Consider the following 13,165-nt stretch of genomic DNA (forward strand, 5'->3'; position numbering starts at 1 on the left):
CAATAATGCGTTTACTATGCTGTTTGTAGTTGCTTACTCGTACTCCTATTTTTTTAAATTCATTATTAAACCTAGTCCTGCATTACCCCTATTTAATTTTGTGTTTATAACCCTGTATTCACCTGACCAAAAGTCTTGTTCCTCCTGCCACCGAACTTCACTAATTCCCAATATATCTAACTTTAACCTATCCATTTCCATTTTTAAATTTTCTAATCTAGTTGCCCAATTAAGGGATCTGACGTTCCACGGTCCGATCCGTAGAATGCCAGTTTTCTTTCTCCTGATAACGACATCCTCTTGAGTAGTCCCCACCCGGATATCCGAATGGGGGACTATTTTACCTCCAGAATATTTTACCCAAGAGGATGCCATCATCATTTAACCATACAGTAAAGCTGAATGCCCTTGGGAAAAATTACGGCTGTAGCTTCCACTTGCTTTCAGCCATTTGCAGTACCAGCACTCCAAGGCTGTTTTTGTTAGTGTTACAAGGCCAGATCAGTCAATCATCCAGATTGTTGCCCCTACAACTACTGAAATGCTGCTGCCCCTCTTCAGGAACCACATGTTTGTCTTGCCTCTCAACAGAAACCCCTCCGATGTGGTTGCACCTACGGTACGGCTATCTGTATCGCTGAGCCACGCAAGCCTCCCCACCAATGGCAAAGTCCATGGTTCATGGACTGTGTTGCCTAGAGACCTCAGTTTTATGAACCAATTTTGGCACTTCAAGAGCTCAAAGGAGACACTCCTGGACGTTGGCCAAGATGTTTAATAGGCAAATGTGTCAATAACTCTTTGATGCTGGGTCTTTACCTTTTCCTTTTGTAATCACTACTGCCTGAGCTATGAGATAGAAATGAGAATTTTTGACCAATAGGCTATTTATACCAAAATGTACACAAGCCAAGTACTTATTAAAACAGTATTGACTTCTGGCTACAAGGACAGTAAGAAAAGGAATCAATGAAGCTTTACAGTTCATTGCTTGCTGTGTTTTAAAAATAATAATGTATGATTCGTATGTAAGTAGATGCAAATAATTACAAATGTTGCATACTAACTATTGTTTGATGAAAAGTATATTCAGTATGGTTGTAATTAAACATTGATTACTTGAGCCAGTCCAGGTGGAAAGCTATATACTGTATGGGTACCCAGCTTTATAGGAATGATGTTCAGACTGTGTGATACAGTGTTTGTGTTGTTAGTGGTATTAGTGTCATGACTTGCCATTAGGCACCAGTATTGGTGCTGTGACGGGGTTGAAACACAATCATAAATAAGTGTGCATTACACTTGCAGACAGACTTCATGGGTCTCAACAGTGTGAGAAGGGCTTTATTCGTAAAACCATTTTATCAAAACAGCAGCCAGTTGTGCCACAAATTGTTGAAGATGTTAGTTTTTCTGTGGCTGTGGCAGTGGCAGTGTCAATCTTCAAACAGTCCACGATCTGTGTCATGAAAGTGAACATTCCAAGGTCCACTGTTGTTTCGGGCAGCAGTAGAGTAATCTCTAGTGCAATTCCGTTTATGCAGATGGTCGTCACATTGAGCAATGTTTGGAACCTAGAAAGTAAACATGGTATGCAATTAACATATGTTCCCATCCAGTGTTGAAATGAAAGTGTGTTTCTTTTAATGGTCTGTTCATTATTTCTCTTCTGCATGCTCTTACAAGTGTTCCCACAAAGTTTCATTGTCCTATGATCACTTGTTTGTCATGGAGGCCCTCTCAAGTAGCAGAAGTTTGATTGTAACCACCCTGTATATAATGTTCTTTTGTGGCAGCAATATTTATTCATGTTTGTGTTGCATGCATTGTTTATTACAATTTCTCATGTTTTTCAATTTATTGCAGGCTGCTGTTGGTTTGTGTGTTGGAGTTGGCAGCTTTAGTGATCCAGACGAGATTCCTGGCCTTGCGCATTTTCTGGAGCACATGGTTTTTATGGGCAGTGAGAAATATCCTACAGAAAACAGCTTTGATGAGTTCATAAAGGTCAGTGTGTCTTTAAGTAATTGGTGGAATAAATGCTCATTTTACATATAAAGCGATGAATATGAAAACATACTGTGTACAATCAACATAAAGATGATAAGTGCATGAAAATATTTTGTATGTGTATGATGTGAAATAAAATTGGTTTACACAATATGTGGAGCTCCTACTTCGTGGTTGAATGAAGGAATTTTAAGTTTTGGCCAGGTGGGTTTCAGTTCATTTATTTTTTGAAGTGTCATTAGCAGCTTTTGTTTATTCGTTTCAGTCTCTTGGTGAGGTGCCACCCTGATTCACACATCATATCTTTTATTTCAAAAGTACATGGTTGAAGTATCCACTTCGCTAACTGATTATAAGTTTTCCATGTTTGTTGTACATCATTATAGTGAATGCCAGACTAGCTTCTTCAATAAGGCCATCACTAACTCTTTCTTGCACCTCTCTCCAACTAAGCAAAGCACTCTATTTCAGATAAGTTCACTATCAACAAGCCAGTTCATAACCTCCCTTCCTTCCAGTTGTGTGTTACAGGCCACTGAGAATTTTTCAAAAATCAATGGAGTGTGATGTATCTGGCTAAAATGCAAATGTTTTTCATTTAATTGTAGAACTTAATCTTCCAGGCAAAAGAAAATCACAATGTCAACATGTACTCAGCCTGCTGACTGTGCTAGAGAATTGTGCAGCTATTGCTGGAAAATTAAAGAAGGTAGTCATAGTTACTTCCGCAATGAGCAAAACTGTGTAAATTTTTGTGATTTATTGGCAGTTCTGAGACATAATGATATATTCTTGTAAAGGTTCCATTTAATGCAGGTGTCTACGGTGGTGAATCTATCACTGCCACAAACTTACAAAAAACTTTTAGTTTCCGTGTTTCAAAGGTTGTGTAATTTGTTATCAATAGCCTCTCAGCACTCTTGTCAGTAAATTTCGAAATAAATATGAGGATAATAGCTTATACATCTTTACTCTGCAAACCACTGTGAAGTGCACATGAGTCTCTATTTTCTGTCATACCAGTTATTACGACTTTTTCCCCTTCCAGTCACATAAGGAGCACTGGCAGAATGATTTTTTAAAAGCCCCTATGCCTACTGTTGTTTACATGCCCCTGTGCATACCATCCCCCATTTTTCCTAACTGGTACGAGTACCATACACTTGAACCATATGCTAGGATGGTTTGGATGAGTGTTTTGTAACCAATCTACTTTGCACTCTGATTACGTTTGTCTAGTATTCTGTCAATGACCTGGATCAGACTCTTAATGTGGCTCTCCAGCAGGGATACGACTCCCTAAAATCCTGCCCCGAAATGAGATCCATCCTTCATGAAATCCTCCCCACTCCACCAAGTGTCTTTCCGCCGTCCACCTAACCTTCGTAACCTCTTGGTTCATCCCTATGAAATCCCCAAACCACCTTCCCTACCCTCTGGTTCCTACCCTTGCAACCGCCCCCGGTGTAAAACCTGTCCTATGCACCCTCCCACCACCACCTACTCCAGTCCTGTAACCCGGAAGGTGTACACGACCAAAGGGAGAGCCACGTGTGAAAGCACCCACGTGATTTACCAACTGACCTGCCTACACTGTGACGCTTTCTATGTGGGAATGACCAGCAACAAACTGTCCATTCGCATGAATGGACACAGACAGACAGTGTTTGTTGGTAATGAGGATCACCCTGTGGCTAAACATGCCTTGGTGCACGGCCAGCACATCTTGGCACAGTGTTACACCGTCAGAGTTATCTGGATACTTCCCACCAACACCAACCTATCCGAACTCCGGAGATGGGAACTCGCCCTTCAGTATATCCTCTCTTCTCGATATCCGCCAGGCCTCAACCTCCGCTAATTTCAAGTTGCCACCGCTCATACCTCACCTGTCTTTCAACAACTTCTTTGCCTCTGTACTTCTGCCTTGACTGACATCTCTGCCCTTACTCTTTGCCTTTAAATATGTCTGCTTGTGTCTGTGTATGTGCGGATGGATATGTGCGTGTGTGCGAGTGTACACCTGTCCTTTTTTCCCCCTAAGGGAAGTCTTTCTGCTCCCGGGATTGGCATGACTCCTTACCCTCTCCCTTAAAACCCACATCCTTTCCTCTTTCCCTCTCTTTCCTTTTTTCCCTCTCCTTCCCTCTTTCCTGAAGAAGCAACCATCGGTTGCGAAAGCTAGTAATTCTGTGTGTGTGTGTTTGTGTGTTTTGTTCATTGTGCCTGTCTGCCGGCGCTTTCCCGCTTGGTAAGTCTTGGAATCTTTGAGTGTAACTTGTGCTTTTTTTCCAACCATTTGGCACAGTTCCCTCCTCCCCCAAAGGCTAATTCTGCTCTAAATTCAATATACAATCTGATAGGGGTTCCGTAAAGACCTGGAGCTTTGTTGATTTTAGCAGTTGCAATTGTTTATCAATGTCACTGACACTAGTCTGTGTATCACATCGTTTTGCTATGGTGCATGAATTAAATTGGGACAGTGCTCCTGAATTTTCCTTTGTAAAGAAATGTTTGAAAACATAGTTGAGTATTTTTACTTTTGCGTTTCTACCATCAATTTCAGCTCCTGTTTCGTCCATGAGTGGAGTGAATGGACACTATGTCTGATACCAGTAAAACCTTTACATATTATCATAATTTCTATAGGTTTTGGGAAAGCTGCTCTACAGAGCTAAATGGTTTGAGTTTCTTATTCATATATGAAAATATTTCTTTATTTAGTTTGCTGAGTGTATAAATAATTTTGCTTGTGTGTTCTTTGTACTTTGGTAATTATTGTTGCTACAGATGCCTGGTGAATACTGATTACCGGTAAGCTTCAGTGTGGACATCCTTAAATCGCTTAGGTCTATTTACTGCTGTTAGATCCAATATATTTCCATCATGATTTGGCTTCTAAAATATCTGCTCTAGGAAGTTTTTGGAGAAGGCATCTAGTAAAGATTTGCAGGAGGCCTTGCCTTGCCTTGCCTTGCCTTGCCTTGCCTTGCCCACCACTTCAAAACTGTAGTTTTCGAAATTGATTGTTAGGTAGTGATGAGTGTATGGTTGGGGTGTATGCACTACTGAATTTTGCTTTTCTCTTAAGATATCAGGATAAATTCATGGGCAAATCCCAAAATTTATAAATGCCCTGACATTTATACATTTTAAAGATTAATTGACAATTGGCACATATAACAAATGTAAGCTGATATTTTTTTTATTGGAAAAGGTGTTTTGGAACACTGCTGCCTCAGTGACTGGGTAACTAAGTTGCATAAGCTGCTTGAGAGTTAGGGGAGAGTTATTAGGGGAAATAAACTGGACTGTAAACATAACTTTTTCCATATTGAATGAGGTCAGTTCTTGGGGTGGCACATAATAATAATAATAATAATAATAATAAAAGAAAAGAAAATTACTCTCAAGCTTAAAAGTAATTTTTGGACTAAAGTGTAGTTTATATTGAATATATAGGTAGTATTTTTACTTATACTACACTACTACAATAAATAAATAAATAAAAAGCTGTTCTCATTCACTCTACCTAACTCAGGCACTTTTTCAAATTCTTAGGGCACTTGATACACTTCTTGATATGTCATATGGTATAATATTTTGGGGTAACTCTTCAAGTCAAACAAAAGTTTTCAGAGTCCAAAAGCGTGTAATACGTATTATTTGTGGAGTAAACTCACGGACGTCTTGTAGAAACCTCTTCAAAGAACTGGGTACACCAACTACTGCCTCTCAGTATATTTACTCCTAATGAAATTTGTCCTAAATAATATATCTCTTTTTCCAACAAACAGCTCAGTTCATACATACAATACCAGGAACAAAAATGATCTGCACAAGGACTTAAAAGCACTTACCTTAGTTCAAAAAGGGGTCCACTACTCAGGAACACTCATTTTCAATAATTTGCCAGCAAACATAAAAAATTTAGTTACAAATAGAGGTCAGTTTAAAAGGAGCCTGAAAGACTTACTAGTGGCCAACTCCTTCTACTCCATTGACGAATTTTTTAATAGAAACAAATGATGTGTTGTATATATTTATACTATTAGTATTGTTATTTCAGCTTAAAAAAATAAAAAAAAAAATAAAAAGAAGGTGACATGTTCCACATCCACGAGGATCTCCTCAACACGGATCTATGGAACGAAAAACTAATCTAATCTAATCTAATATGCTTTTCCATTTTTTTGGAATGTGACTGTTTGTATTCCGTAAAACAATATTTACAAGGTACTATTTTCCTTTTTAAATTGAAAAAGTTCCAAACTGATCCTCTTTTCTTAACCATCTTGCAACTGGTCAATAGCATGTTGTCTATAACACTGTAAATAACACAGATGAGGTTATATAGCTTTTCACTCAGCCACATAGATTTGAATGACTGTCTGATGGTTAGACTGGTGTTGCCAATTCCAGATAGCTAAGTAACCCTCAGAATGGCACAAATTACCTGAAATTATCAGCCACTCATTCAAAATTTCATCTACTATATACTTGCAATAATAGCAATAGCTCTAATATTTACTTAGAATAACTGGAATTAGAGCAAAAAAAAGTTTATCCATAATGATTTTAGTTAGGGATTTGTCACGCACTGATTCTGATTCCACAATTCCATGAATACAGATTGTCTAGGAATCTACTTATATTGGAATTATCTGATTCCAGTGTCTTGGGCATCAATTCTTTGTTATTAAATCTTTTTTATGTTAGTGTTGCTATTTTATCTTCACAGCAGTGCAGTTACACGAACGTAGATGAAGAAAGGGACAGAATAGAGAACTATAGTTTGTCTCAAATGCCACTATATCTTACGAACACCCCCCCCCCCCCCCCCACCGCACCCTCCCCACTGAAAATAGTTAAACATTTACAAATACATTTATCATGAAAAACATATAGCTAGCAGCTATTTAATACATTCAGTAATAATTTTGTCATCAGTAGTTGTTCTTCAATAATATTTAGATATTTACGAAGAATTATAAAGTGTGTTACATTATAAAGCAATGACGTAAGGACAGTGTTTGTCATACCAGCTTATCACTACACAGCTGGTCAATGCTGTGTGTGTGCGTGTGCGTGTGTGTGTGTGTGTGTGTGTGTGTGTGTGTGTGTTTGTGTGTGTGTGTGTGTGTGAGAGAGAGAGAGAGAGAGAGAGAGAGAGAGAGAGAGAGAGAGTGAAGTGTAGAACTGGTAAAAATAATGACATTATAGATGATAAACAGCTGTCAGAAACTTACACCCTTTCTTGGTACCGCAAACTGGAATGCTAGTAAAAGAAGAAGAAGAAGGCTATTGACAGTTTCATCCCATTCCCCTATTTTAATTAGCAGAAAAATACTGAAAAAATGGCTTTTTTTATATAAATGTCATGATTTTGGACAAACTTTTAAAAAAGTACTTTTTTAGTAAATGTTGAGATTTTTGGCGTTTAAAACTATTTTGGGCATATGCCCATTTATAGATGTCTGCTGACATCACTAATACTGAGTTCTGCCAAAACAATCTCACATGCAGCTTGAATTTCTATTTATGTGATTTTCTTGTCTATTGCAACAAAAACACCGCCTCTACCCCTGTTTCCTTAATGCATGAGCAATACAAAACCATGACATACTCATAAGCAGTGGTGCAAAAGTAAATTCTCTTACCGATGATATGGCATTATGTTCCTTTCACAAGATTAGATAGTTTTGATAACATTTGAGTATAAAGTAGATGAGGGTGATGATGTGTGTGTGATGTCAATATGTAATTAGTGGCTGCTTGATAGCATTGCTTGGCTTGGGATGAAGAAATTGAGTCACTAAATAAAGTCCTGAAAAAACTAAAAATGGAAAAAACTCTGAATAAAAGTCAAGCAGTCATCAACCTTAAGATCACTCAGTACTCTTCAATGTGTAATTGGACATGACCCTATCGAAGGTGATATACCCTTGTCTTACCATAACCTGAAAATTGAGTTATCCAACCAATTATAGGCAATGTACAGTTCACATTAACCATGATGCAATATCGAATTTTTTGTGTGCACGCACATAGCATCACTAGATGTGGAAGTACAGTAGTGTTGTATGACAGAAAGAAATACTGGAACTAGCTGGATATTGAACTCCAAACCTAGGATATACTCAATGACCAGTCAGTGCTAACAATAATATAAAATATAAGAACAATTTAGATATTGGAAGTATATCATACTGGCTCTGTAAAACCAACATTTCGAAGAGAGTTGGACAAGTTGTGCAATTACCCCTCTGGCAGTTTGCTTATGAGGCAGTTTTAACACAAATGTTTGGATATGCATGCTACTTTTAATGTCATTATCTGCAGTCTTAGACAGCATACGAGCCACATTATGGATTGCCCTCTCACCATCAAACTCGTACTTTTATTGAGTTATACATTAACTGTAATCGTGTCAGAATCTTGAGTACTTGAAAGCCCACAGTGCCCCGCGACAGTAAAGTCAGTTCGTGTCAGTGGGCAGTACATTGTGCTGCATTGTGAGTAACATAGACCCTTCAATCACAGTATCTGGCAATTTGTTTCACAAAATTCCTGCATACACTGGTACCTAGCTGTGTGATACCCCTTCCGCAGGTTTTATAGACAGAGAAAGCAGCTTAGAATGGTAAGGTCTTCTTTCCGTTTTGAGTACATGGGCACTACATAGCTGGAAAACCAACTAAGGAGTCATAATCAAGAAGAGTTCACATCTTCACCTTGTGCTCTTGATTTGGGTTTTATTTAATTTTTGTAAATCACTGTGGGTGAATGCAGGAATGGTACCTTAAACTGTCCATAACTGTTTCGTCTTCTCTCATCACTGCTGCTCTAACCAAAATTGATGAGATGCTTAACTCTACAATTACTTACTTAGGTAATCTGTGCAGTTATTGCATGTGAAAGTCCAGTACAACTCATGTCCTCCAAGTGCACTTGAGATTGCATGTTTCCATAGGTTGATCTTGTAGGTTTATTTAATTATTTAAATTTTCTGCCTGTGGCCATTAAGCTGGTGACTTTTGCAGATGTCGTATGTAGTAATAAATTAAACAATGGAAAATCCAGGATGGAATGTAACAATATTGTGAAAAGGAAAGTTACCACTCACCATATAGCGGAGATGCTGAGTCGCAGATAGACATAGCAAAAAGACTGTCACAAATACAGCCTTTGGCCAATAAGGCCTTTTTCAAAATTTGTCAACAAAGAAACACATACACACTCATGCAAACATAACTCACACACACATGTGACTGTAGTGTCAGGCAACTGAGCCACTTTACATACTGTGCATTGACACACAATTTCACTTCGTACTTTGAGTTTCATGCAAACTTTGCACAGCCTATAGGGAATTGGATCGATATGTTTTGAGAGTGGGCCCAGTATTGCAGTTGGAGTTGAAGAGGTGTTTCACCTAGTGATGATCTTCCAGCCTTTTCGTAGTCCGGCAGTTGGATATTATTTGTTCAGCAATCAACGTATGTTTCCTTCCTCTGACTGTGTATTGTTTTTCTCGCTTGTTTCAGTGAGTTGGGCTCGTCAAAGTACAGCAAGTGGTTAATATATTATGGGTTGCAACAGGTGTCCTTTGGCTTTTTTGTGAGGAAAGTTTTTCACTCCCCGTGGGGCACCTTTGTTTCACAAGTTTACAAAGTATATATATATTCCTGACATTGTATCAGTGTGGGGCAATTTCTATTGTGTAGTCTCTGAAAACAACTCAAGGGACAATATATTACATGTTGCAACAGAGTTCCTGTAGCTTACAATTCACTAAGTGAATACCAACAGTTATTTACTAGGAAAGTCTTCAACTCCTGTGAAACAGCTGTTGTCAGTGCATTAGTATCATGTTTGTACATAATATTCCTTATATGTTTGACGTGCTTATTTACAGTGAATTTTACAACACTTGTACGTGTGTGTGTGTGTGTGTGTGTGTGTGTGTGTGTGTGCGTGTGTGAGTGATGTAACACCACTTACCATAGTGAAACAAAAATGATACAGTGTTATAAAGCATAAGATTCAAACATGCCAACATAGTCTTAGTTATCTAAATTTAATAAATGCTTTACTAGCAATCATGGCATTTGGAAATTTATTCAGGGTCCAGTTTTCAAAGTGTGTGTCAGCTTGTTGAACCATATCTGCCCATTAATATAAAGGAATGTTGTCAGTTACCTTTAATTTTGTTCTCTGCCTGAAGTAATCATCCTTATTCCTAGTTTCATAATTATGTAGCAAACCCAGTACTTGATCTATCTAAACAACACCCTAGAACCAAACCACCTTCATTGTTTGGATGGCGTTATGACCTCAAAGAAGGGATGGATTACCGCTGAGCTGAACAGGGATTTCATGACGTGGTGCTGGACCTTAATCCATGTGTTGTGCTGTTTTCTGTAATACCTAAATTCTCTGGAGGTCTGCCAGACAATCTCACTGTTGAATACTGTAATTAAGAGATGGATAAATTGTTCCCTACTATACAATTTGTAAGATTTGATTTGAAACTGTTTTTACCTATTGACTTATCAGATACAAGCTACTGCTGATTTTCTTGCATACAGAATTAATGTAGCTAACCCAGCAAAGATTTTTCTTCAGGTATGGTCTGGAAGAACAGTAGATGTCCCACCAGCTTAAAATTATCATTATATACCAGGTATAACTGTGGTGGTCATTCGAGATTTCAGTGAAGAGTAATCGGTGAACATAATCTTGATTATAGTTTCTCTTGTACTTTAATCTAAAATAACCCTTGGACTCTGGAACAGTGACAGTGACCCTGTGTAAAGACCCAAATATACCCTACACTGTCACAAGAACTTGTTTTGCTTGGGTCACAAATAATCGTGGGACTTTGAATGTTTAGTCAGATAGAATTTCGGTGGTTGTGGAGTACTCAAAAAACAGCAGAAGGTGGCCCTGGATTAAAAGCAGTGACACTCCAGACTCAGTGAAAACAGTAGCTATGGGCCTGTTCCTGTAAGCACCCGTGACCCCCTTTATCGCTTCATGATAGATAGCATCAGTGATCCACAAGCATGTAGCCTTGTTGTTCCTTGTGCTGTGCATTTTTTTAATGGAAAAGCAGCTGCATCAGAGTTTTATAAAACTGTAGCAGATGTATTCTGCTGTGTGTACGAATTTTTTTTCCAATGAGATCTGTGTGTCAGGGATCGGCGTTTCAAATCTAGTTAGAGTGAAACCACTTCTTTTTATTTTTTGATTCATATTCCCTGGATCTCTAATGCAGTTGTGTCACTTCAGTTTGGAATGAGTCAGCACATACATTATAATAGTTATAATATTTAAAAAGCTATAGTAACAACTGCTGACAAAAATTCTTATATCTCATTTACATTATAAAAGTTAAAGCTAAATATAGTCACTTTTTGAAGACTATTATCATTAGAGAAATGGCAGCAAGGAATAAGATAGATCCCTTTTGGACTCAGTACATGTGCATTGGACCCCCATTCAGCATTTTGAAATGGCTTTTCTGACAGCCATTGAGGATAAAGATGAAACCAGTTGCAGATTGTGACACACTTTAAGATGAAAGTATTGAGGCCAGGGTTGACAGGCCTTTATAGTGGGTGGTGGAAATGGGTTGACAGGGGTCAGGGGGCCAGTAGGTGACCACCCTGAGCAGCCACATTGATACCTGGTAGTTGTCTTATGTATTGCCGTGAAAACATCATTGTTAAAACATTCATTTATTTCTCAACAAACTACAATAGTCGTGGCAGTGCTCAGAGAAGCCAACACTCCCAAGATGTAAGTTGTGTACGGCCGGTGAAGAGGTGTGGCTGTCAACAGGTGGCCTGGCAGCTTGCAGTGGCAGACGGCTGATGGAATCCTAGTGGCAGCAATTCTGTAGGATTGTTGACTCCAGGAGTGGGTGATAGTTCACATTGCAGGCTAGAGCTGCCTGGCTGCTCAGGCTGTGGTGCAGAATCATGTCATGGTCTCAGTGTCCTGCACAAAATGGCTCCTCACAATAGCAGTATCTGCGCATGGGAGCAGAGGCGGAAAGCAAGAAATTTGCCTGCACAGGCAATGGTGGCTGTGCAGCTGCATCACCCTGGGCTCAAACTGTAGGCATGCAATGTAGGAGGCTGGCAGTGGCTGAGGTAGGCCCCCAGGGGGCCCAACAGTTGGTGGCTGTTAAATCAACAGAATCATACTCAACATGAAAGATACGACTGCAGCTAGCAGTGGCAGAGTCCAGAGGTGGTACATAATTTGTTGAACCAAGTAGACTTGTACTGTCGTAGATCCCCCCCTTAGGAACCGGAGGCCGGCAACTGCAACTTCTCTGTCTCGAAATGAATTGTATTTGTATGGGCTTGGCTTTTTACCCCTGTGGGTCCGAGGTTAGAATAGGCCCGAAGCATTCCTGCCTGTTGTAAGAGGCGGCTAAAAGGAGTTTCACACATTTTGGCCTTTATGTGATGGTCCCCTGTAGGGTTTGACCTACATTCTTCAAAATTTTCTCGAAGAGCGAGCCTTACGTGGTGCATTGTGTCCATCATGCATTGTGATCTTTAGCATACTTGCTCGCTGTCACATTGCAGTCCTGCCCATTTTCTGTCTCTTGGGCGAGGACACCTTTGTGGGTGTGTTTTCCACCATGCACTATACAGTGTCGCTTTCTGCATCGAGGATGACCATGGACTTCTGCATTTCACACGTGATATCCGGCACCATAGTCAGTCTGTTGTGGTGGGGCCACCATGTATCCTGTTGGTTGTGGCCCTCTGACCTCACAGGGATTGCTCTGCTGATGCCTGCTCCGTTAACTCCCCACATATGCCAAGGGGTAGATGCCCATCCCACTGGACCATCGACCGAGCGAGGTGGTGCAGTGGTTACACACTGGACTCGCATTCGGGAGGACGATGGTTCAATCCCGTGTCTGGCCATCGTGATTTAGGTTTTCCGTGATTCCCCTAAATCGTTTCAGGCAAATGCCGGGATGGTTCCTTTGAAAGGGCACGGCCGATTTCCTTCCCAATCCTTCCCTAACCTGAGCTTGCGCTCCGTCTCAATGACCTCGTTGTCGACAGGACGTTAAACACTACCCACCACCACCACCACCACCACCACCACCACCACCAGAGCATTG

The 13,165-nt window shown here is 39.7% G+C and overlaps 1 protein-coding gene across 2 annotated transcripts in view; it reads left to right on the plus strand.

The window, feature by feature from the left end:
- Positions 1-13,165, plus strand: part of LOC126354548 (nardilysin-like) — a 342,605-nt gene that overhangs the window by 76,313 nt on the left and 253,127 nt on the right. For both annotated transcript variants that reach the window (XM_050004292.1, XM_050004300.1), the window contains exon 4: positions 1,867-2,007. In XM_050004292.1, the coding sequence (XP_049860249.1) occupies positions 1,867-2,007 (141 nt within the window). The remainder of the gene's footprint in view (positions 1-1,866; positions 2,008-13,165) is intronic.

This window comes from Schistocerca gregaria, chromosome 1 (assembly GCF_023897955.1).
Source record: "Schistocerca gregaria isolate iqSchGreg1 chromosome 1, iqSchGreg1.2, whole genome shotgun sequence".
Lineage (NCBI taxonomy): Eukaryota > Metazoa > Arthropoda > Insecta > Orthoptera > Acrididae > Schistocerca > Schistocerca gregaria.